This window comes from Salmo salar, chromosome ssa13 (genome assembly GCF_905237065.1).
Source record: "Salmo salar chromosome ssa13, Ssal_v3.1, whole genome shotgun sequence".
Lineage (NCBI taxonomy): Eukaryota > Metazoa > Chordata > Actinopteri > Salmoniformes > Salmonidae > Salmo > Salmo salar.
Genome location: NC_059454.1, coordinates 92,879,178 through 92,904,713, shown reverse-complemented (window position 1 = coordinate 92,904,713; position 25,536 = coordinate 92,879,178). Strand labels below are relative to the sequence as shown.

General features: G+C 46.1%; 1 protein-coding gene across 3 annotated transcripts in view; it reads left to right on the top strand.

The window, feature by feature from the left end:
* LOC106568183 (netrin receptor UNC5C) overlaps window positions 1–25,536 on the top strand; it is a 230,403-nt gene that overhangs the window by 144,074 nt on the left and 60,793 nt on the right. For all 3 annotated transcript variants that reach the window (XM_014138293.2, XM_014138292.2, XM_014138291.2), the window contains exon 4: window positions 25,061–25,164. In XM_014138293.2, coding sequence (XP_013993768.1) covers window positions 25,061–25,164 — 104 coding nt within the window. The remainder of the gene's footprint in view (window positions 1–25,060; window positions 25,165–25,536) is intronic.

Below are 25,536 nucleotides of genomic sequence, written 5' to 3'. Positions count from 1 at the left end.
ATCCTGTCCCCATCCCTGGCCCCATCCCAGTCTTTATCCTGTCCCAGACCCTATCCCGTCCCAGACCCTATCCCAGTCTCTATCCCTGTCCCCATCCCAGTCTCCATCCCTGGCCCCAGCCCTGACCCCATCCCAGTCTCCATCCCTGTCCCCATCCCAGTCTTCATCCCTGGCCCCATCCCTGTCCCCATCCTGTCCCAGACCCCATCCCTGGCCCCATCCCTGTCCCCATCCTGTCCCAGACCCATCCCAGTCTCTATCCCTGTCCCCATCCCTGTCCCCATCCCAGACCCATCCCAGTCTCTACCCCTGTCCCCATCCCAGACCCCATCCCAGTCTCTATCCCTGTCCCCATCCCAGACCCCATCCCGGTCTCCATCCCTGTCCCAGTCTCCATCCCAGTCTCCATCCCAGTCTCCATCCCTGTCCCCATCGTTGTCCCCATCCCAGACCCCATCCCTGTCCCAGACATCATCCCAGTCTCCATCCCAGTCTCCATCCCAGACCCCATCCCAGTCTCTATCCCTGTCCCCATCCCAGTCCCCATCCTGTCCCCATCCTGTCCTCATCCCTGTCCTCACCCCAGTCCCAATCCCAGTCCCCATCCCTGTCCTCACAGTCAAAGAGTCACTGAGAGTTCAAGTTGATCTGTATCTGATGTGGTCTACAATAGAGACAGTTGTACAGGCAGTCAAGAAAAGGCTCTCATAACTAATGGCACTTACGTGTTCTTTTGAGCGTGGGTAGGTTAAACAGCCCATAGACTCCAGTTTCATTGTGTATAAACTAGGAGGAACAGAGCAGAGACAGGGAGTGCTGTATATACACAGCACAAGGATATGTTTATACCAACATTTCCGGTTATTTGTTGGTGGTCCTCAAATGCCCTTTACTTATGTTAGTAATTCTACTGGTCAGTATATCAAATACCAACATGTTTTCCAGTAACAACACATGTATTTCTTCCCTTGCGCTTAAAGCAGTTAAACGTGACCCAGAGGACATGCCAATCAAAACGCGAAGGGAGTTGGAAACTCTGACCGAGACGAAACAGTCGTTTTATGTCTTTCAGTTGTTGAGTGATCACAACAACAACAACAAAAAAGAGGACACTAAAATGACAAAAAATGTACTGGAGTTAACTGATGAACTCTGACTGCTCTACATTTTATCAGATCTTTTTCTGCTTTATCTTTAGCTCTGAGCCATGGGTCTTCTGCAGTCATCGGTATTTGTATGGACCTTATGCATTTCTGACTTCAAGCCATGTTGTGTCAAGTCTCTCTCTTTCTCCAATAGAGTGACAGAGGTCTCTGGGACACTTATATCCCTTTCATACACAGACCAAAATCCCACTAATTTACCATGCATGCATTTGTATACCAGCCTTTTCATAAATCTGAAAGGAGTAGAGATAAAATTAATGGAAAAATAAAAGCCACTAAAGACCTACAGTAGTCATGATTCCTGCATTTTCACAGACCCTGTAACCAAAATACAGGTATCTGGTCTGTATGAATGGTTCTCTGCTTTTTTTACAGGTAAATTCATGAACTGTTCCATTGTTTAACACCTCCCTAACTTGAACTGCAAACACCCTCCTTGGTTAACAACACCCACCATCCCCCACCCCTCCCAGTTTGCCAGTTACCAACTGATATGTATAAAAGGGGCATACCTGCAAATAAGTGGTAAATTATTGGCTGTTTGAAAGGGGTCATGTAAACATTGCCTTGTATTTTTTACAGTTAATGTACCAAATCGTCTGTCTGATATGAGTATTACTGCTGCGATGGCTGCTCTCTGTGTTTAGTAAATGCATTTCGATGGGTGTCAGAGGGGCAGCCACGATGCGTCACTTCTCCATTGGCCTTTCAGAGACCCTGTCAGGATGACTCACTAGACATCTGAGAAAGTGCTGTGTTCATGCCACTGTTACTACTCATCACCAGCACTCACTTAACAGCAGCTATACTCATCACCAGCATTCAGTTAACAGCAGCTATACTCATCACCAGCATTCAGTTAACATCAGCTATACCCATCACCAGCACTCACTTAACAGCAGCTATACTCATCACCAGCATTCAGTTAACAGCAGCTATACTCATCACCAGCATTCAGTTAACAGCAGCTATACTCATCACCAGCATTTAGTTAACAGCAGCTATACTCATCACCATCACTCACTTAACAGCAGCTATACTCATCACCAGCATTTAGTTAACAGCAGCTATACTCATCACCAGCATTCAGTTAACAGCAGCTATACTCATCACCAGCATTCAGTTAACAGCAGCTATACTCATCACCAGCACTCACTTAACAGCAGCTATACTCATGACCAGCATTCAGTTAACAGCAGATATACCCATCACCAGCATTCAGTTAACAGCAGCTATACCCATCACCAGCATTCAGTTAACAGCAGCTATACTCATCACCAGCATTCAGTTGACAGTAGCTATACTCATCACCAGCATTTAGTTAACAGCAGCTATACTCATCACCAGCACTCACTTAACAGCAACTATACTCATCACCAGCATTCAGTTAACAGCAGCTATACCCATCACCAGCACTCAGTTAACAGCAGCTATACCCATCACCAGCATTCAGTTAACAGCAGCTATACTCATCACCAGCATTCAGTTAACAGTAGCTATACTCATAACCCGCATTCAGTTAACAGCATCTATACTCATCACCAGCATTCAGTTAACAGCAGCTATACTCATCACCAGAATTTAGTTAACAGCAGCTATACTCATCACCAGCATTTAGTTAACAGCAGCTATACTCATCACCAGCATTCAGTTAACAAGAGCTATACTCATCACCAGCATTTAGTTAACAGCAGCTATACTCATCACCAGCATTTAGTTGACAGCAGCTATACTCATCACCATCACTCACTTAACAGCAGCTATACTCATCACCAGCATTTAGTTAACAGCAGCTATACTCATCACCAGCATTCAGTTAAAGCAGCTACTATACCAGCATTCAGTTAACAGCAGCTATACTCATCACCAGCATATAGAACAGCAGCTATACTCATCACCAGCATTCAGTTAACAGCAGCTATACTCATCACCAGCATTCAGTTAACAGCAGCTATACTCATCACCAGCATTCAGTTAACAGCAGCTATACTCATCACCAGCATTCAGTTAACAGCAGCTATACCCATCACCAGCACTCAGTTAACAGCAGCTATACTCATCACCAGCATTCAGTTAACAGCAGCTATACTCATCACCAGCATTCAGTTAACAGTAGCTATACTCATCACCAGCATTCAGTTAACAGCAGCTATACTCATCACCAGCATTCAGTTAACAGCAGCTATACTCATAACCAGAATTCAGTTAACAGCAGCTATACTCATCACCAGCATTTAGTTAACAGCAGCTATACTCATCACCAGCATTCAGTTAACAAGAGCTATACTCATCACCAGCATTTAGTTAACAGCAGCTATACTCATCACCAGCATTTAGTTAACAGCAGCTATACTCATCACCAGCATTCAGTTAACAACAGCTATACTCATCACCAGCAATTAGGTAACAGCTATACTCATCACCAGCAATTAGTTAACAACAGCTATACTCATCACCAGAATTTAGTTAACAGCAGCTATACTCATCACCTGCATTCAATTAACAGCAGCTATACTCATCACCAGCACTCAGTTAACAGCAGCTACAGTCCTACTTCTAATCAAATCAGATCAAATCAAGTTGTATTTGTCACATGCGCCCGAATACAACAAGTGTAGACCTTACAGTGAAATGCTTACTTACAAGCCCTTAACCAACCATGCAGTTCAAGAAATAGTTAAGAAAATATTTACTAAATAAAATATCAAGTAACACAATAAAATTGCAATAACAATGCTATATACAAGGGGTAGATAATAAAAAACGAGTAGCAGCAGTGTAAAACATAAAGGGGGGGTCAATGTAAATAGTATGGGTGGCCGTTTGATTCATTGTTCGGTAGTCTTATGGGTTGGGGTAGAAGCTGTTAAGGAGCCTTTTGGTCCTAAACTTGGCGCTCCGGTACCGCTTGCCGTGCGGTAGCAGAGAGAACAGTCTTTGACTTGGGTGACTGGAGTCTTAGACAATTTTTTTGGCCTTCCTCTGACACCGCCTAGTATCCAGGTCCTGGATGTCAGGAAGCTTGGCCCCAGTGATGTACTGGGCCATACGCACTACCGTCTGTAGCGCCATATGGTCGGATGCCGAGCAGTGGTCATACCAGGCGTTGATGCTACCGGTCAGGATGCTCTTGATGGTGCAGCTGTAGAACTTTTTGAGGATCTGGGGGACCCATGACAAATCTTTTCAGTCTCCAGAGGGGGAAAATGCGTTGTCGTGCCCTCTTCACGACTTTCTTGGTATGTTTGGACCATGATAGTTTGTTGATGATGTGGACACCGTCGATGTTAATGGGGGCCTGTTCGACCCTCCTTTTTCTATAGTCCACAATCATCTCCTTTGTCTTGCTCACATTGAGGGAGAGGTTGTTGTCTTGGAACCACACTGCCAGGTCTCTGACCTCCTCCCTATATGCTGGCCTACCACTGTTGTGTTGTCTGCAAACTTAAGTTGGAGTCGTGCTTGGCCAAGCAGTCATGGGTGAACAGGGAGTACAGGAGGGGACTAAGCACTCACCCCTGAGGGGCCCCAGTGTTGAGGATCAGCATGGCAGATGAGTTGTTGCCTACCCTTACCACCTGGAGGCGGTCCGTCAGGAAGTCCAGGATCCAGTTGCAGAGGGAGGTGTTTAGTCCCAGGGTCCTTAGCTTAGCGATGAGCTTTGTGGGTGCTATGGTGTTGAACCCTGAGCAGTAGTCAATGAACAGCATTCTCATGTAGGTGTTCCTTTTGTCCAGGTGGGAAAGGGTAGTGTGGAGTGCAGGCCGTGGCTCGGGTGGTCGATGTCCTTGATGATATTTTTTGGCCTTCCTCTGACATCGGTTGCTGTAGGTGTCCTGGAGGACAGACAGTGTGCCCCCGGTGATGCGTTGGGCAGTCCGCACCACCCTCTGGAGAGCCTTGTGGTTGCGGGCAGTGCTGTTGCCGTACCAGGCGGTGATACAGCCTGACAGGATGCTCTCAATTGTGCATCTGTAAAGGTTTGAGGTTGAGAGACGCTGTTGCGCCTTCTTCACCACACTGTCTGTGTGGGTGGACCAATTCAGATAGTCAGTGATGTGTACGCCGAGGAACTTGAAGCTTTTCACCTTCTCCACTGCGGTCCCATCGATGTGGATAGGTGGTGCTCACTCTGCTGTTTTCTGAAGTCCATGATCAGCTCCTTCTTTTTGTTGACGTTGAGGGAGAGGTTCTTTTCCTGGCACCACTCCCCCAGGGCCCTCTCCTCCTCCTTGTAGGCTGTCGACATTGTTGGTAATCAGGCCTACTACTGTTGTGTCGTCTGCAAACTTGATGATTGAGTTGGAGGCATGCGTGGCCATGCAGTCATGGGTGAACAGGGAGTACAGGAGGGAGCTGAGCATGCACGCTTGTGGGGCCCCTGTGTTGAGGATCAGCAAAGTGGAGGTGTTGTTTCCTACCTTCACCACCAGGGGGGTGGCCCGTCAGGAAGTCCAGGACCCAGGTGCACAGGGCGAGGGTTCAGACCCAGGGCCCCGAGCTTAATGATGACTTGGGAGGGTACTATGGTGTTCAAGTCTGAGCTATAGTCAATGAACAGCATTCTTACATAGGTATTCCTCTTGTCCAGATGGGATAGGGCAGTGTGCAGTGCGATGGCGATTGCGTCATCTGTGGATCTATTGGGGCGGTATGTAAATTGAAGTACGTCTAGGGTGTCAGGTAAGGTAGAGGTGATATGATCCTTAACTAGCCTCTCAAAGCACTTCATGATGACAGAAGTGAGTGGTACGGGGTGATAATCATTTAGTTCTGTTACCTTAGCTTTCTTGGGAACAGGAACATTGGTGGACATTTTGAAGCATCTGGGGACAGCATACTTGGATAGGGAGAGATTGAATATGTCTGTGAATACTCCAGCCAGCTGGTCTGCTCATGCTCTGAGGACGCTGCTAGGGATACCGTCTGGGCCGGCAGCCTTGCGAGGGTTAACACGTTTAAATGTCTTACTCACGTCGGCCACGGAGAATGAGAGCCCCCAGTCCTTGGGAGCGGGCCATGTCGGTGGCACTCTGTGTTATCCTCAAAGCGGGCGAAGAAGGTGTTTAGCTTGTCCGGGAGCAGGACGTTGGGGTCCGTGACATGGCTGATTTTCCCTTTGTAATCCGTGATCGTCTGTAGACCCTGCCACATAGGTCTCGTGTCTGAGCCGTTGAATTGTGACTCCACTGACAATTTGCAGTTTGTTAATCAGCATCCTGACAGAGCTAACCTTTTCATCAAAAAATAATGGATCCCTCTCTCTTCTCCTCCTATTAGAATGGATCCCTCTCTCTTCTCCTCCTATTAGAATGGATCCCTCTCTCTTCTCTTCCTATTAGAATGGATCCCTCTCTCTTCTCCTATTAGAATGTCTATATTGTGTTCCAAGATGGCGTAGCAGTCAGACGTGTGTTTTGTCTTGTCCCGTCCTGTCCTGTGTAAAAATAGTTTTCCTCGTTTTTTTCCCCGTATCTTTTTCGTTTATATTTTAATCTCACTTTCCATCTACGGACTGAATATACTCTCCTGCAACCTGCCTCACCCAATGTGGTACAGATCTGGTATTTTTATACTTTTGAACCGGAACCACCATCAACAGCTAGCCAGCTAACTAGCTACTAGCTAGTAGTCAGTTAGCCACTGCTAGCGGTCTTCACCGTTAACTCGGACACCAGTCAGCCTCAGCTCGGTCAATATTTCAACCCAGAGCATATCGGACTGCTTTTTCTCTACCACATCTCCGGATTCCTACCGCAAGCTCTGAACCTTTACACCGGATCATCGCAGCTAGCTATCTGCAATCCGGGTGACTACTCCAGGCTAACGTCTCTGTCGCGAAGCAAGCACCAGTTAGCCTTGAGCTAGCCTTGAGCTAGGCCCATCTCCCGGCTAGCCGAAGAGGTCCACTAGCAAATTCTTTGGCTACAATACCTATTTTGTCAATTGGCCTGGACCCTTTACTGCCAACACGGAGCCCCGCTGATCCATCACGACTGGTCTGCAGACGTAATCGTCCGAGGTGGTTTCAACAGGCTCCTCTGTTGCAACGTCCCCGAAGGCCCATCTGCTATCCCCGGACCGCTAGCTGTCTGAATCGCTGTGTCTCCAGCTCACCTACCATAGTAGCGACTACTGAATCAGCTCCTTGAGTCACCTATTGCTACTCAGTGGACCCTATGATCACTTGGCTACACATGCCTCTCCTTAATGTCAATAAGACTTGTCTATTGCTGTTTTGGTTAGTGATTATTGTCTTATTTCACTGTAGAGCCCCCAGCCCCGCCCAATATGCCTTAGATAGCCCTTTTGTTCCACCCCCCACACATGCGGTGAGCTCACCTGGCTTAACTGGTGCCTCTAGAGACAAAACCTCTCTTTGTCACTCAATGCCTAGGTTTATCTCCACTGTACTCACATCCTACCATACCCTTGTCTGTACATTATGCCTTCTATCTATTCTTCCACGCCCAGGAATCTGCTCCTTTTACTCTCTGTTCCGAACGCACTAGACAACCAGTTCTTATAGCCTTTAGCCATACCCTTATCCTACTCCTCCTCTCTTCCTTTGGTGATGTAGAGGTTAACCCAGGCCCTGCAGCCCCCAGCACCACTCCCATTCCCCAAGTGCTCTCATTTGTTGACTTCTGTAACCGTAAAAGCCTTGGTTTCATGCATGTTAACATCAGAAGCCTCCTCCCTAAGTTTGTTTTATTGACTGCTTTAGCACACTCCGCCAACCCTGATGTCCTCGCCGTGTCTGCAGAGTTCTGTCATACTATCCAGGTCTGTGCCAAAACAATTCAAGCTTCTGCTTTTAAAAATCCACCTTTCCAGAAACAAGTCTCTCACCGTTGCCACTTGTTATAGACCCCCCTCAGCCCCCAGCTAGATGCCCTCAATCTCACACAAATTATCAAGGAACCTACCAGGTGCAACCCTAAACCCGTAACCATGGGCACCCTCTTAGATATCATCCTGACCTACTTGCCCTCTAAATACACATCTCCTGTCTTCAACCAGGATCTCAGCTATCACTGCCTCATTGCCTGCGTCCGTAAGGGGTCCGTGGTTAAACGAGCACCCCTCATCACTGTCAAATGCTCCCTAAAACACTTCAGAGAGCAGGACTTTCTAATCAACCTGGCCCCGGTATCCTGGAAGGATATTGACCTCATCCCATCAGTAGAGGATGCCTGGTTGCTCTTTAAAAGTGCTTTCCTCACCATCTTAAATAAGCATGCCCCATTAGAACTAAGAACAGATATAGCCCTTGGTTCACCCCAGACTTGACTGCCCTTGACCAGCACAAAAACATCCTGTGGTGTTCTGCATTAGCATCGAATAGCCCTTGCGATATGCAACTTTTCAGGGAAGTCAGGAACCGATATACAGAGTCAGTTAGGAAAGCTAAGGCTAGCTTTTTCAAACCCAAATTTGCATCCTGTAGCACTAATTCCCAAAAGTTTTGGGACACTGTAAAGTCCATGGAGAATAAGAGCACCTCCTCCCAACTGCCCACTGCACTGAGGCTAGGAAACACTGTCACCACCGATAAATCTACGATAATCCAGAATTTCAATAAGCATTTTTCTACGGCTGGCCATGCTTTCCACCTGGCTACCCCTGCAAACTGGATGCAGTCTATCACAGTGCCATCCGTTTTGTCACCAAAGCCCCATATACTGCAACCTATATGCTCTCGTTGGGTGGCCCTCGCTACATATTCGTCCCCAAACCCACTGGCTCCAGGTCATCTATAAGTCTTTGCTAGGTAATGCCCGCCTTATCTCAGCTCATTGGTCACCATAGCAACACTCACCAGTAGCACGTGCTCCAGCAGGTATATTTAACTGGTCATTCACAAAGCAAACACTTACTTTGCCCGCCTTTCCTTCCAGTTCTCTGCTGCCAATGACTGCAACACATGCAGAAATCACTGAAGCTTGAGACTTATAGCTCCCTCTCTAACTTTAAGCATCAGCTGTCAGAGCAGCTTACCTATCACTGTACCTGTACACAGCCAATCTGTAAATAGCATACCCGACTACCTCATCCCCATATTGTTATTTATCTTCTTGCTCTTTTGCATCTCTACTTGCACATCATCATCTGCACATCTATCACTCCAGTGTTAATGCTAATTGTAATTATTTTGCCTCTATGGCCTATTTATTGCCTACCTCCATAACCTTCTACATTTGCACACACTGTACATATATTTTTCTATTGTTTGTTTATGTGTAACTCTGTGTTGTTGTTTTTGTCGCACTGTTTTGCTTTATCTTGGCCAGGTCTCAGTTGGAAATGAGAACTTGTTCTCAACTGGCCTACCTGCTTAAATAAAGGTGAAATTAAAAAAAAGAAGAAAAAAAAGAATGGATCCCTCTCTTCCCTTCTCCTTTTTCATTGATCCCTCCCTCTACTATATTAGAATGGATTTCTCTCTTCTCCTATTAGAATGGATCCCTCTCTCTTCTCCTCCTATTAGAATCGATCTCTCTCTTCTCCTCCTATTAGAATGGATCCCTCTCTCTTCTCCTATTAGAATGGATCCCTCACTTCCCCCTCCTTTTTGGGATTAGAATGGATCTCTCTCTTCTCCTATTACAATGGATCTCTCTCTTCCCCTCCTATTAGAATGGATCCCTGTCTCTTCTCCTTCTATTAAAATGGATCCCTCTCTCTTCTCATCCTATTACATTTTACATTTACATTTACATTTAAGTCATTTAGCAGACGCTCTTATCCAGGGCGACTTACAAATTGGTGCATTCACCTTATAATATCCAGTGGAACAACCACTTTACAATAGTGCATCTAAATCTTTTAAGGGGGGGGGTTAGAAGGATTACTTTATCCTATCCTAGGTATTCCTTAAAGAGGTGGGGTTTCAGGTGTCTCCGGAAGGTGGTGATTGACTCCGCTGTCCTGGCGTCGTGAGGGAGCTTGTTCCACCATTGGGGTGCCAGAGCAGCGAACAGTTTTGACTGGGCTGAGCGGGAACTGTGCTTCCTCAGAGGTAGGGAGGCGAGCAGGCCAGAGGTGGATGAACGCAGTGCCCTTGTTTGAGTGTAGGGCCTGATCAGAGCCTGAAGGTACGGAGGTGCCGTTCCCCTCACAGCTCCGTAGGCAAGCACCATGGTCTTGTAGCGGATGCGAGCTTCGACTGGAAGCCAGTGGAGAGAGCGGAGGAGCGGGGTGACGTGAGAGAACTTGGGAAGGTTGAACACCAGACGGGCTGCGGCGTTCTGGATGAGTTGGAGGGGTTTAATGGCACAGGCAGGGAGCCCAGCCAACAACGAGTTGCAGTAATCCAGACGGGAGATGACAAGTGCCTGGATTAGGACCTGCGCCGCTTCCTGTGTGAGGCAGGGTCGTACTCTGCGAATGTTGTAGAGCATGAACCTACAGGATCGGGTCACCGCCTTGATGTTAGTGGAGAACGACAGGGTGTTGTCCAGGGTCACGCCGAGGCTCTTAGCACTCTGGGAGGAGGACACAAGGGAGTTGTCAACCGTGATGGCGAGATCATGGAACGGGCAGTCCTTCCCCGGGAGGAAGAGCAGCTCCGTCTTGCCGAGGTTCAGCTTGAGGTGGTGATCCGTCATCCACACTGATATGTCTGCCAGACATGCAGAGATGCGATTCGCCACCTGGTTGTCAGAAGGGGGAAAGGAGAAGATTAATTGTGTGTCATCTGCATAGCAATGATATGAGAGACCATGTGAGGATATGACAGAGCCAAGTGACTTGGTGTATAGCGAGAATAGGAGTGGGCCTAGAACAGAGCCCTGGGGGACACCAGTGGTGAGAGCACGTGGTGCGGAGACAGATTCTCGCCACGCCACCTGGTAGGAGCGACCTGTCAGGTAGGACGCAATCCAAGCGTGGGCCGCGCCGGAGATGCCCAGCTCGGCAGCAGATAGGTCTAGACGGATGAGAGCAGAGGAGAGAGAGTTAGCTTTAGCAGTGCGGAGAGCCTCCGTGACACAGAGAAGAGCAGTCTCAGTTGAATGCCCAGTCTTGAAACCTGACTGATTAGGATCAAGAAGGTCATTCTGAGAGAGATAGCAAGAGAGCTGGCCAAGGACGGCACGTTCAAGAGTTTTGGAGAGAAAGGAAAGAAGGGATACTGGTCTGTAGTTGTTGACATCGGAGGGATCGAGTGTAGGTTTTTTCAGAAGGGGTGCAACTCTCGCTCTCTTGAAGACGGAAGGGACGTAGCCAGCGGTCAAGGATGAGTTGATGAGCGAGGTGAGGTAGGGGAGAAGGTCTCCGGAAATGGTCTGGAGAAGAGAGGAGGGGATAGGGTCAAGTGGGCAGGTTGTTGGGCGGCCGGCCGTCACAAGACGCGAGATTTCATCTGGAGAGAGAGGGGAGAAAGAGGTCAAAGCACAGGGTAGGGCAGTGTGAGCAGGACCAGCGGTGTCGTTTGACTTAGCAACGAGGATCGGATGTCGTCAACCTTCTTTTCAAAATGGTTGACGAAGTCATCCGCAGAGAGGGAGGAGGGGGGGAGTGGGAGGAGGATTCAGGAGGGAGGAGAAGGTAGCAAAGAGCTTCCTAGGGTTAGAGGCAGATGCTTGGAGTTTAGAGTGGTAGAAAGTGGCTTTAGCAGCAGAGACAGAAGAGGAAAATGTAGAGAGGAGGGAGTGAAAGGATGCCAGGTCCGCAGGGGAGGCGAGTTTTCCTCCATTTCCGCTCGGCTGCCCGGAGCCCTGTTCTGTGAGCTCGCAGTGAGTCGTCGAGCCACGGAGCAGGAGGGGAGGACCGAGCCGGCCTGGAGGATAGGGGACAGAGGAAATCAAAGGATGCAGAGAGGGAGGAGAGGAGGGTTGAGGAGGCAGAATCAGGAGATAGGTTGGAGAAGGTTTGAGCAGAGGGAAGAGATGATAGGATGGAAGAGGAGAGAGTAGCGGGAGAGAGAGAGCGAAGGTTGGGACGGCGCAATACCATCCGAGTAGGGGCAGAGTGAGAAGTGTTGGATGAGAGCGAGAGGGAAAAGGATACAAGGTAGTGGTCGGAGACTTGGAGGGGAGTTGCAATGAGATTAGTGGAAGAACAGCATCTAGTAAAGATGAGGTCAAGCTTATTGCCTGCCTTGTGAGTAGGGGGGGAAGGTGAGAGGGTGAGGTCGAAAGAGGAGAGGAGTGGAAAGAAGGAGGCAGAGAGGAATGAGTCGAAGGTAGACGTGGGGAGGTTAAAGTCACCCAGAACTGTGAGAGGTGAGCCATCCTCAGGAAAGGAACTTATCAAGGCGTCAAGCTCATTGATGAACTCTCCAAGGGAACCTGGAGGGCGATAAATGATAAGGATGTTAAGCTTGAAAGGGCTGGTAACTGTGACAGCATGGAATTCAAATGAGGAGATAGACAGATGGGTCAGGGGAGAAAGAGAGAATGTCCACTTGGGAGAGATGAGGATTCCAGTGCCACCACCCCGCTGGCTCGATGCTCTAGGGGTATGCGAGAACACGTAGTCAGACGAGGAAAGAGCAGTAGGAGTAGCAGTGTTATCTGTGGTAATCCATGTTTCCGTCAGCGCCAGGAAGTCTAGGGACTGGAGGGTAGCATAGGCTGAGATGAACTCAGCCTTGTTGGCCGCAGACTGGCAGTTCCAGAGGCTGCCGGAGACCTGGAACTCCACGTGGGTCGTGTGCGCTGGGACCACCAGGTTAGAGTGGCAGCGGCCACGCGGTGTGGAGCATTTGTATGGCCTGTGCAGAGGGGAGAGAACAGGGATAGACAGACACATAGTAGACAAGCTACAGAAGAGGCTACGCTAATGCAAAGGAGATTGGACTGACAAGTGGACCACACGTCTCGAATGTTCAGAAAGTTAAGCTTACGTTGCAAAAATCTTATTGACTAAAATGATACAGTACTGCTGGCTGGTGGAGTAGGCTAGCTAGCAGTGGCTGCGTTGTTGACTTTGAACGTGTAGCTGGCTAGGTAACCTCGATAGTTTCAGTACTACACCTTGTCATGATACAAAGCAACTTTGTAGCTAGCTAGCTAACATAACACTAATCAAGACGTTCCTTGTATGTATTTAGTTTCTACAATGCTGCTCGTCGGTAATAGTTGGCTGGGTTAGGAAAAATGGCGTCGTGGGGGACGGAAATAGCAGGCTAGCTGACCTCGATGGCTGGCTAGCTAACCTCGGTAATTACTAAACTACACAATTATCAAGCTATGACAAAGACAACTAAGTAGCTAGCTAGCTAACACTACACTAGTCAAATCGTTCCGTTGTAAAGTATTTGCATCTACAGCGCTGCTAGTCGGTAACGGTTGGCTAGCTAGCAGTGGGTTAATGATGACTAGGTGTGTTGACTAAGTCTGGCGCCGCGTCGCGGCTGGCTAGCTCACCTCGATAATTACTCAAACTACACAACTATCTTAGATACAGAGACAGCAAAGACAACTATGTAGCTGGCTAACTAACACTAACACCACACTAATCAAGTCATTACGTTGTAATGTAATAGTTTCTACAGTGCTGCTAGTCGGTAGAAGTTGGCTAGCCAGCAGTGATGACTAGCTAGCTAGCAGCTAGGAGTGTTGACTACGTTAGGAGGACGAAGATAGCTAGCCTCGATAATTACTCAATTACTCTAAAACTACACAATTATCTTTGATACAAAGACGGCTATGTAGCTAGCTAAGAAGAATTGCTCAGATCAAACAAATCAAGCCGTTGTAATGTAGTGAAGTGTAATATTACCTGTGGAGCGAAGAGTAGTGCGACTGCTCGCTCCAAACCGGAAGTTACACTATTAGAATGGATCCCTCTCTCTTCTCCTGTTAGAATCGATCCCTCTCTCTTCTCATCCTATTAGAATGGATCCCTCTCTTCCCTCCTCCTTTTTGATTCATCCCTCTCTCTTCCCTCCTCCAATTAGAATGGATCCCTCTCTCTTCTCCTATCAGAATGGATCTCTCTCTTCTCCTCCTTTTTGATTGATTCCTCTCTCTTCTCATATTAGAATGGATCCCTCTCTTCCCTCCTCCTTTTTGATTGATCCCTCTCTCTTCTCATATTAGATTGGATCTCTCTCTTCCCCTCTTTTTTGATTGATACCTCTCTCTTCTCCTCCTATTAGAATGGATCACTCTCTCTTCTCCTCCTATTAGAATGGATCTCTCTCTCTTCTCCTATTAGAATGGATCCCTCTCTCTTCTCCTCCTATTAGAATGGATATCTCTCTTCTCCTCCTATTAGAATGGATATCTCTCTTCTCCTCCTATTAGAATGGATCTCTCTCTTCTCCTATTAGAATGGATCTCTCTCTTCTCCTCCTATTAGAATGATCTCTCTCTTCTCCTATTAAAATGGATCTCTCTCTTCTCCTATTAGAATGGATCTCTCTCTTCTCCTATTAGAATGGATCCCTCTCTCTTCTCCTATTAGAATGCATCCCTCTCTCTTCTCATCCTATTAGAATGGATCCCTCTCTTCCCCTCTGTTTTTTGATTGATCCCTCTCTCTTCTATATTAGAATGGATCTCTCTCTTCTCCTCCTATTAGAATGTATCCCTCTCTCTCCTCCTATTAGAATGGATCTCTCTCTTCTCCTCCTATTAGAATGGATCCCTCTCTCTTCTCCTCCTATTAAAATGGATCTCCCTCTTCTCCTCCTATTAGAATGGATCCCTCTCTCTTCTCCTATTAGAATGGATCCCTCACTTCCCCTTCCTTTTTGATTGATCTCTCTCTTCTCATATTAGAATGTTACGGCTGTCGTAGAGAGAGGACCAAAGCGCAGCGTAGTAAGTGTTCATATTGATTTATTAAACAAATGAAACACTAGAACAGAGAAACATAACGAAAAGCCAAACAGTTCCGTCAGGTAACGAAATACAAAACAGAAAACAACTACCCACAAAACACAGGTGGGAAAAGGCTACCTAAGTATGGTTCCCAATCAGAGACAACGATAGACAGCTGCCTCTGATTGGAAACCATACCTGGCCAAAACATAGAAAGAAAATACATAGAATTCCCACCCCATATCACACCCTGACCTAACTAAACAGAGAAAAACGGCTCTCTCAGGTCAGGGCGTGACAGTACCCCCCCAAAGGTGCGGACTCCCGGCCGCAAACCTGAACCTATAGGGGAGGGTCCGGGTGGGCATCTATACTTGGCGGCGGCTCTGGTTCGGGGCGTAGCTCCCACACCGCCCGCTGATCCCCCCGCTTCTGTGTCACCGGAGGAACCAGACCGTGGATCATCGCCAGAGGCTCCGGACTGGAGGGCGTCGCTGAAGGCTCCGGACTGGGGAGCGTCGCTGGAGGCTCCGGACTGGGGAGCGTCGCAGGAGGCTCCGGATTGGGGAGCGTCGCTGGAGGCTCTGGACAGGGGACCGTCGCTGCAGGCTCCGTGCCATGGATCATCACTGGAGGCTTTGTGCCATGGATCATCACTGCAGGCTCCGGGCCATGGATTATCACTACAGGTTCCGCGCCATGGATCATCACTGGAGGCTTTGTGCCATGGATCATCACTGGAGGCTTCGTGCCATGGATCATCCCTACAGGCTCCGGGCCATGGAACATCCCTACAGGCTTCTTGCCATGGATTATCTCTGGAGGCTTCGGGCAATGGAACATCCCTACAGGCTTCTTGCCATGGATTATCCCTACAGGCTCCGGGCCATGGATTATCTCTGGAGGCTTCGTGCCATGGATCATCCCTACAGGCTCCGGGCCATGGATCATCTCTACAGGCTCCGGGTCATGGATCATCCCTACAGGCTCCGGGCCATGGATCATCACTGGAGGCTTCGTGTTAGAATAGATCCCTCTCTCTTCTCATCCTATTAGAATGGATGCCTCTCTTCCCTCCTCCTTTTTGATTGATCCCTCACTCTTCCCTCCTCCTATTAGAATGGATTCCTCTCTCTTCTCCTCCTATTAGAATGGATCCCTCTCTCTTCTCCTCCTATTAGAATGTATCTATCTCTTTTCATCCTATTAGAATGGATCTCTCTCTTCTCCGCCTATTAGAATGGATCCCTCTCTCTTCTCATCCTATTAGAATGGATCCCTCTCTTTTTTCATCCTATTAGATTGGATCCCTCTCTCTTCTACTATTAGAATGGATATCTCTCTTTTCCTCCTATTAGAATGGGTCCCTCTCTCTTCTCCTTCTATTAGATTGTCCTGAATGGATTGCTCTCTCTCTCTTTCTCTCTCTCTCTCTTTCTTTCTCTCTCTCTCTCTCTCTCTCTCTCTCTCTCTCTCTCTCTCCCCCCCCCACCTCACAGACAGCCTCAGTCCTTCTCTGCAGACTAGTGGAAACTCTGTGATGGTTTCCCCATTGGCCCCCTCCTGCTCACCCTCTTCCCAAAACAGATGGTTTAATCAGGGGCACTCAGGGCTGATAAATACAGATGGTGGTTGGGTGGTGGTGGGGGGGCATACAGTGATCAATGTTAGTTAACACTGTGAGGCGGGTGGAGTTGTGAAGGCTGTGCACTGTGGACCCAGGGTATTCTTTTTATTGTGTGATTTGTGGGGCTGTCGTGGTGTGTTTTGTCAGCGTGTAGGAGGGTTTGTGTGTGTGCGTTATTTTGAGTTATTGCACTCCATCGGTCCCGTCTGTTACTATGACATTGACTCTCACTGGCCAGTGATTTACCAGACTCCACCTCCCTCTCCATGGTTACGCTGAGATACCTTTGACCTGACGTACCCTTCGGGGATACGAATATATTTCTATCTTATAGATCACTAGTGCTTTTTTAAAAATTAATCACTTTTACTTTTCTTTTTATGCAACTTCACAGTGATATTCTCTACTTGTTGTGACCCCTTCCTCAGAGTGACTTGCACCATTCTTGAGGTGTTTCGATACAGTCATTAAACCCCATAGAGACCCTGAAATGGGTACAACAAAGAATGTCCCTCAAATGACTTAGGGACTTACACTGAAATTGTATTTGTTTGTGGCCTTGTTATTTCTCACAAAACTAGTCAAACTAGTCAAACTAATTATGTTTCACCTTGGTAATTGTCTTTGGTTACCAGTCCTCTAGTTTACGTCTGAATCAGGGTTTAATTGTTTATTAAGAGAGAGAATGCGTCGGATAAAAACATAACTGAGATTTCTGTTAATTTAGCATGACAAGTAGCCAAACACCATGCACTTAGCATAATGGAAGTCAGATGTCATGTTAGCTGGGAGCTGTAGGGAGGCTTGGGGAGGCCAACGTATTCCTGTGGTTTAAGAGGGAATGGTGCGACTTCCACAGGGATGTCTACTCAGCCTTAAGCCCACCCCTGCTGCGCACACAGCTCCACATCGCCTCAGCCTGGGAGGAGGAGAGCAAAGAGGAGGGAGACAGGGTTGTAAAATATCACTCAGGAGATTCTCATTTTGTTTCTCTCTACCTCTATTTCTCTTTGTCTCGCTTTTGTAATATTTCTCTCTCTCAATTCCTTTCAATTCAAGGGCTTTATTGGCATGGGTAACTTATGTTAACATTGCCAAAGCAAGTGAAGTAGATAATAAACAAAAGTGAAATAAACAATAAAAATGAACAGTAAACATTACACTCACAGAAATTCCAAAAGAATAAAGGTATTTCAAATGTCATATTATGTCTATATACAGTGTTGTAACGATGTGCAAATAGTTAAAGTACAAAAGGGAGAATAAATAAACATAAATACGGGTTGCATTTACAATGGTGTTTGTTCTTCACTGGTTGCCCTTGTCTTCTGGCAACAGGTCAAAGATCTTGCTGCTGTGATTGCACACTGCAGTATTTCACCCAGTAGATATGGGAGTTTATAAAAATTGGGTTTGTTTTCAAATTCTTTGTGAATCTGTGTAATCTGAGGGAAATATGTGTCTCTAAAATGGTCATACATTTGGAAGGAGGTTAGGAAGTGCAGCTCAGTTTCCACCTCATGTTGGGGGCAGTGTGCACATAGCCTGTCTTCTCTTGAGAGCCAGGTCTGCCTACAGCGGCCATTCTCAATAGCAAGGCCATGCTCACTGAGTCTGTACATAGTCAAAGCGTTCCTTATGTTTGGGTCAGTCACAGTGGTCAGGTATTCTGCCACTGTGTACTCTCTGTTTAGGGCCAAATAGCATTCTAGTTGCTCTGTTTTTTGTAAATTCTTTCCAATGTGTCAAGTAATTATCTTTTTGTTTTCTCGTGATTTGGTTGCGTCTAATTGTATTGCTGTCCTGGGGCTCTGTGAGGTCTGTTTGTGTTGGTGAACAGAGCCCCAGGACCAGCTTCCTTAGGGGACTCTTCTCCAGGTTCATCTGTCTGTAGGTGATTTCTTTGTTATGGAAGGTTTGGGAATCGCTTTCTTTTAAGTGGTTGTAGAATTTAATGGCTCTTTTCTGGATTTTGTACACTGAGGATATTTTTGCAGAATTCTCTATGCAGTGTCAATTTGGTGTTTGTCCCATTTTGTGAATTCTTGGTTGGTGAGCGGACACCAGACCTCACAACCATAAAGGGAAATGGGTTCTATAACTGATTAAAGTATTTATAGATCCTAATTTGTAATGAGAATGAGAGTTGACCTCTTCTCTTCCTGTAGGGGATATGGAGCGGTGAGATGATCAATGACATGTTTCTATTCCAGTTGTACTTCTCTCTATGGGGATAGTCCTCCATGCCTGGTTCCTCTCTAGGTTTCTTCCTAGGTTCCTGCCTTTTCACTGTGTTTTTCCTATCCACTGTGCTTCTACATCTGCATTGCTTTCTCTTTGGGGTTTTAGGCTGGGTTTCTGTATAAGCACTTTATCTGCTGATATAAAAAGGGCTTTATAAAGGCATTTGATTGGTTGATTAACAGGAGACAGGAGATAGTGAAGCCAACTGAACATGAGCAAGACAAAGGAGCTGATCGTGGACTCCAGGAAAAGGAGGGCCGAACACGCCCCCATTCACATCGACGGGGCTGTAGTGGAGCGGGTCGAGAGTTTCAAGTTCCTTGGTGTCCACATCACCAACAAACTATCATGGTCCGAACACACCAAGAAAGTCGTGAAGAGGGCACAACAATGCCTTTTCCCCCTCAGGAGACTGAAAAGATTTGGCATGGGTCCCCAGATCCTCAAAAGGTTCTACAGCTGTACATACCATCAAGAGCATCCTGACCGGTTGCATCACCGCCTGGTATGGCAACTGCTCGGCATCCGACCATAAGGCGCTACAGAGGGTAGTGCGTACAGCCCAGTACATCACTTGGGCCAAGCTTCCTGCCATCCAGGACCTATATACTAGGCGGTGTCAGAGGAAGCCCCATAATTTTTCAAAGACTCCAGTCACCCAAGTCATAGACTGTTCTCTCTGCTACCGCACGGCAAGAGGTACCGGAGCGCCAAGTCTAGGTCCAAAAGGCTAGCTTCTAACCCCGAGCCAATAGACTTTTGAACAATTAATCAAATGGCCACCAAGACTAGGGGGGGTAAGCTTTCCGGCCTGCTGCACAACATCACAGTTCTTTAAAGGGGAATTTGAGCCGCACTATTCATCATTTACAGCACCACCCCAACATCACAGTTCTTTAAAGGGGAATTTGAGCCGCACTATTCATCATTTACAGCACCACCACAACGTCACAGTTCTTTAAAGGGGAATTTGAGCCGCACTATTCATCATTTACAGCACCACCCCAACATCACAGTTCTTTAAAGGGGAATTTGAGCCGCACTATTCATCATTTACAGCACCACCCCAACGTCACAGTTCTTTAAAGGGGAATTTGAGCCGCACTATTCATCATTTACAGCACCACCACAACGTCACAGTTCTTTAAAGGGGAATTTGAGCCGCACTATTCATCATTTACAGCACCACCACAACATCACAGTTCTTTAAAGGGGAATTTGAGCCGCACTATTCATCATTTACAGCACCACCCCAACATCACAGTTCTTTAAAGGGGAATTTGAGCCGCACTATTCATCATTTACAGCACCACCCCAACATCACAGTTCTTTAAAGGGGAATTTGAGCCGCACTATTCATCATTTACAGCACCACCCCAACATCACAGTTCTTTAAAGGGGAATTTGAGCTGCACTATTCATCATTTACAGCACCACCCCAACATCAACATATGTGAAAATGGCGCGTTTCTGTTTTGTAGTAAAAATGATATAGATAAGTGTTTCCAATGGCATCATCAACCAATTAGTAGACAATTAGTAGGCTATGTTGATGCTGGGGTGTTGCTGGAGATGATGAATATGAAGTTGAAAAATTGTGAAGTTTCCCTTTAATAGCATTGGTTGAGATCCTCTCTCTCTCCCTCTCTCTCTTTCTGTATCTCTCTCTTCCTCCCTCTCTTTCTCTCCCTTCTTCCCACTCCCTTTCTCCCCCTCCTCCCTCCCTCTCTTCCTCTCCTTCCCTCTCTTTCTATGTCAGCAGCAGATTCAGACTTGCCAGTGGGTAGCAGTCAGATTGTGTGGATGTGGGCGTTTGTGGGTTCTAGTTTGCTCACAATACAATGGTGACGAGGAGACCATTTCTGAACCAGCTTGGTGGAGCATTTTTGGATCTGTGTGTCTGCAGATCTTCTTTCTTCCAGAAACCAAAAACAAAATGCTAAAGCCATCTACAACCATAAATCCCTATTTTATATTCGCACAGGATGTCTATAGCAACCCTATTCTATCACATTCCAGAATGACCTGATTTAAGGAGAATCTGACTAAATCTTTCTACAGAAGTTGGTGGAATGCTTAACTACCCCAAATGGTGGTTTCCATGGTTACTGAGCGGTGCTGAGAGTAGAAACTGATGTTCGGGAGTTCTGACCCAAAGAAATGAGGAAGCTCTCTCTCACGACATCACAACCACATCACAAATATCCTTGACTCTCGGTCTCTGACTTTCTGAAGAGTAATATTCTGCTCTTATACCGGACCCACTATGTCCATCCATATAGGTCACTGATTGCATGCTTATCTGGCCCTACAGCAGAAAGATCTGAAGTGAACCATTTCATTTCAAACTGACATAAAGAGGTGGATTGGTATCAAATACATCAAACACATGGATTCCACATTACTATGAGCCTCCTGTGTTGTACAGTATGTGAAAGTGTATGCTTTGCTTTTCTCTTGGTTGTGTACCGATGGCCGCTGAGGGGTTAAAAACTCAGAGGAAGAGTTCATGGAAACCCTTGACTCAGTGTACTTATAGAGAATATATCATTTTCAGCTTGGCTTGCCTTTCAGCTGTGGGCTTTCTTTGCTTTGTAAGCAGGGCTGGTCCATGCTTGCTTTACCAGAGATAGTCAGAGTAGGGTTCATATCAGCTCCTCCAGCCCATTCTCAGGGATTACACACTGTGGCAGGGAGTTACTGTGGGTGTGGAGCATGGCTCTGAGACTTTGTGTGTGTGTGTGTGTGTGTGTGTGTGTGTGTGTGTGTGTGTGTGTGTGTGTGTGTGTGTGTGTGTGTGTGTGTGTGTGTGTGTGTGTGTGTGTGTGTGTGTGTGTGTGTGTGTGTGTGTGTGTGTGTGTGTGTGTGCGTGTGTGCTAGTAGACACTATGGGCTATATTCTATATTTGGTGACTGGATTTGCAATATGTCTAAACAAGAATCGAACTGCATGAACATTTAAATTCATACACACACTCAACAAAATGTTTACAGATAGAAACAAAAATAACCACTACTGCATTAACTCACTACTGTATTAACTCACCACTGCATCAACTCACTACTGCATTAACTCACTACTGTATTAACTCACCACTGCATCAACTCACTACTGCATTAACTCACCACTGCATTAACTCACCACTGCATTAACTCACCACTGCATTAACTCACCACTGCATTAACTCACCACTGCATTAACTCACCACTGCATTAACTCACTACTGCATTAACTCACCACTGCATTAACTCACTACTGCATCAACTCACTACTGCATCAACTCACTACTGCATTAACTCACTACTGCATTAACTCACCACTGCATTAACTCACTACTGCATTAACTCACCACTGCATTAACTCACCACTGCATCAACTCACCACTGCATTAACTCACCACTGCATTAACTCACTACTGCATCAACTCACTACTGCATTAATTCACTACTGCATTAACTCACCACTGTATTAACTCACTACTGCATTAACTTTCGTTTTTTCCTATACAGGAACATTGTTATTCTAGACTATTCCGTAAATGTGGTTACTCTGTTTGATTAAAGTTCTGTGTCAGGGAGTTAGTGTGGTTCAAAATTAGAACAGGGATATTGCAGGCTGTGGAAAGTGCTGTCACTGGAGTTTGAGTGTACGACTGTGTACTTGATGCTCCACTGAGTCTGTTCTCTTGCAATTGTAGTGCTACAGCTCCCTTCCTGCTCCTCTGTCAGCCTGTGTCCCAGCAGGTGATGATATATGTCTAATGAGCTTTGGGTTTCAGTGTGGCATGACGCTCCCCCTCTGCCCCTGCTGTCCCGGTCCTGCCCTTCTCCATCAGGCTCACACACTGGAGAAATATTGGTCCCTTTCTCAGCAGCTCCCCACCATCCACCTCCGACTCTTTAGGCTTTCTGTGCAATGAGAGGAGAGAGAGAGAGAGAGAGAGAGAGAGAGAGAGAGAGAGAGAGAGAGAGAGAGAGAGAGAGAGAGAGAGAGAGAGAGAGATAATATGACATTTGTAATGTCTTCTTTCTTTCAGAACTTCTGTTGAGTGTAATGTTTACTGTTCATTTTTATTGTTTATTTCACTTTTGTATATATTGAGTTTTCACACTTGGTCCCTTTCAGTAAATCTTTGTGAATTCAATGCGGTTCTTTAAATTTTTTTGTGCAGTGTGATCACTTTAAAGGAACTCAGTGAAGGCTGCTAAGGGGAGGACGGCTCATAATAATGTCTGGAACGGAGCAAATGGAATGGTATCAAACACATGGAAACCACATTTGCAATATGTGATCTATAGACTGTTTTTTCAATTGAGGAATTTGAATAGTGTGAGACAACATATTTGGTGAGAATTATAAGGAAGTGTACAAAATCTATTCTAGCTCTTAAAGGGGTAATGGCCTACATTGGGTGTACAATTTAAAATTAGAGCATTACTTAATCTGTTTAATTATTGAATTCTGTTACCAATAATATTTACATGCTAATAGTATCTTCTGATTACATTTATTGTGGCTCATATCTTAACTAAATGTGAATGGCTTGTTCTGCACTTTGTAAACACCCAGAGTGAATTGAATGAATGTTGGAAAAATATATTGGTTCCTTTCTAAACATAGCAATGTGAATGCAAAGAGGACTTGGCCCACAAAATAGGTGAAAGGAATCGATTATTTTAAAGAGGACTATTTGTGAAAACACCCTGAGAGAGAGAGAGCGAGAGAGAGAGGGAGGGAGAGAGACAGAGAGAGATAGTAATGTGCGAGTGTAATGTTTACTGTTCATGTTTATTGTTTATTTCACTTTAGTTTATTATATATTTCACTTGCTTTGGCAATGTTAACATATATTTCCCATGCCAATAAAGCCCCTTGAATTTAATTTAATTGAATTGAGAGAGAGGGAGAGAGAGAGGGAGAGAGAGATGGAGAGAGACAGAGAGAGGGAGAGAGAGACAGAGAGAGGGAGAGAGAGAGAGGGAGAGAGAGAGAGAGAGAGAGAGAGAGAGAGAGAGAGAGGGCTATGGAGAGAGAGATGGAGAGAGAGAGATGGAGAGAGAAAGAGAGGGACAGAGAGATAGAAAGAGAGAGAGAGATGGAGAGAGAGAGAGATGGAGAGAGATGGAGAGAGAAAGAGAGGGACAGAGAGATGGAGAGAGAAAGAGAGAGAGAGAGAGAGAGAGTAGTTCCAAGGAGTGCATGTTTTGGTTGATGATGATCAGTTGATTATTTGATTCAGTTGTGTAGTGCTAGGGCAAAAACCAAAAGGACCGTGTTTGGGAAATGCTGCTAAATGCAGGAAATATTATAGCTGTGTATTGAGAAACGACTGTCTACAAGCTTCAAAGCCTTTTTTTAATCAAATACATCATTGTCATAACAAAGACGTCAGTTACCATATCAAAGACGTCAGTTACCTTGTCAAAGACGTCAGTTACCATGTCAAAGACATCAGTTACCTTGTCAAAGACGTCAGTTACCGTGTCAAAGACGTCAGTTACCATGTCAAAGACATCAGTTACCATGTCAAAGACGTCAGTTACCATGTCAAAGACGTCAGTTACCATGTCAAAGACGTCAGTTACCATGTCAAAGACGTCAGTTACCATGTCAAAGACGTCAGTTACTATGTCAAAGACGTCAGTTACCATGTCAAAGACGTCAGTTACCATGTCAAAGACGTCAGTTACCTTGTCAAAGACGTCAGTTACCATGTCAAAGATGTCAGTTACCATGTCAAAGACATCAGTTACCATGTCAAAGACGTCAGTTACCATGTCAAAGACGTCAGTTACCATGTCAAAGACGTCAGTTACTATGTCAAAGACTTCAGTTACCATGTCAAAGACATCAGTTACCATGTCAAAGACATCAGTTACCATGTCAAAGACATCAGTTACCATGTCAAAGACATCATTGCCATGTCAAAGACATCAGTTACCATGTCAAAGACATCAGTTACCATGTCAAAGACGTCAGTTACCATGTCAAAGACGTCAGTTACCATGTCAAAGACATCAGTTACCATATCAAAGACATCAGTTACCATGTCAAAGACATCATTGCCATGTCAAAGACATCAGTTACCATGTCAAAGACATCAGTTACCATGTCAAAGACATCAGTTACCATGTCAAAGACGTCAGTTACCATGTCAAAGACGTCAGTTACCATGTCAAAGACATCAGTGCCATGTCATGTGGGGGATATGTTACATAATGTTTATCTATGGTTTGTCTTTCTCCAGATCTCAGGAAGACGTTTGACCAGGAGCCTCTGGGAAAGGAAGTGTCTCTAGAACAGGAAGTGCTTCTTCAGTGCCGCCCCCCAGAAGGAATCCCTGCTGCTGAGGTAAGGGTCAAAGGTTATGGCTCAAAGCTACAGTGACTCTCTGGTATTTGGTCGTCCAATGACTGAACATAAATAGTCAAGTAAAGCAGGTAACCTTAACTGGTTAACAAACACTGATCCTGAAAGTCAGCCTGAAAATGCAGAACTTTGTTGTGTCGCTGGAGCTACTGTAAGCAGCAGAGCCTAAAGCTGTAGCCCCATAATGTCAGATACACTGGGACCCCATGTCTCTACTCCTCCTTAACAGATGGCAACTCCAAGCCCTCCTCACATAACGAATAGAGCTGGCTCTGCCGCCACAACATGACAAAGCAATACGATGTACAGCTCTTAAAACAACCAAATGTTTTCCAGCCTCATTGTGTCTTTTTT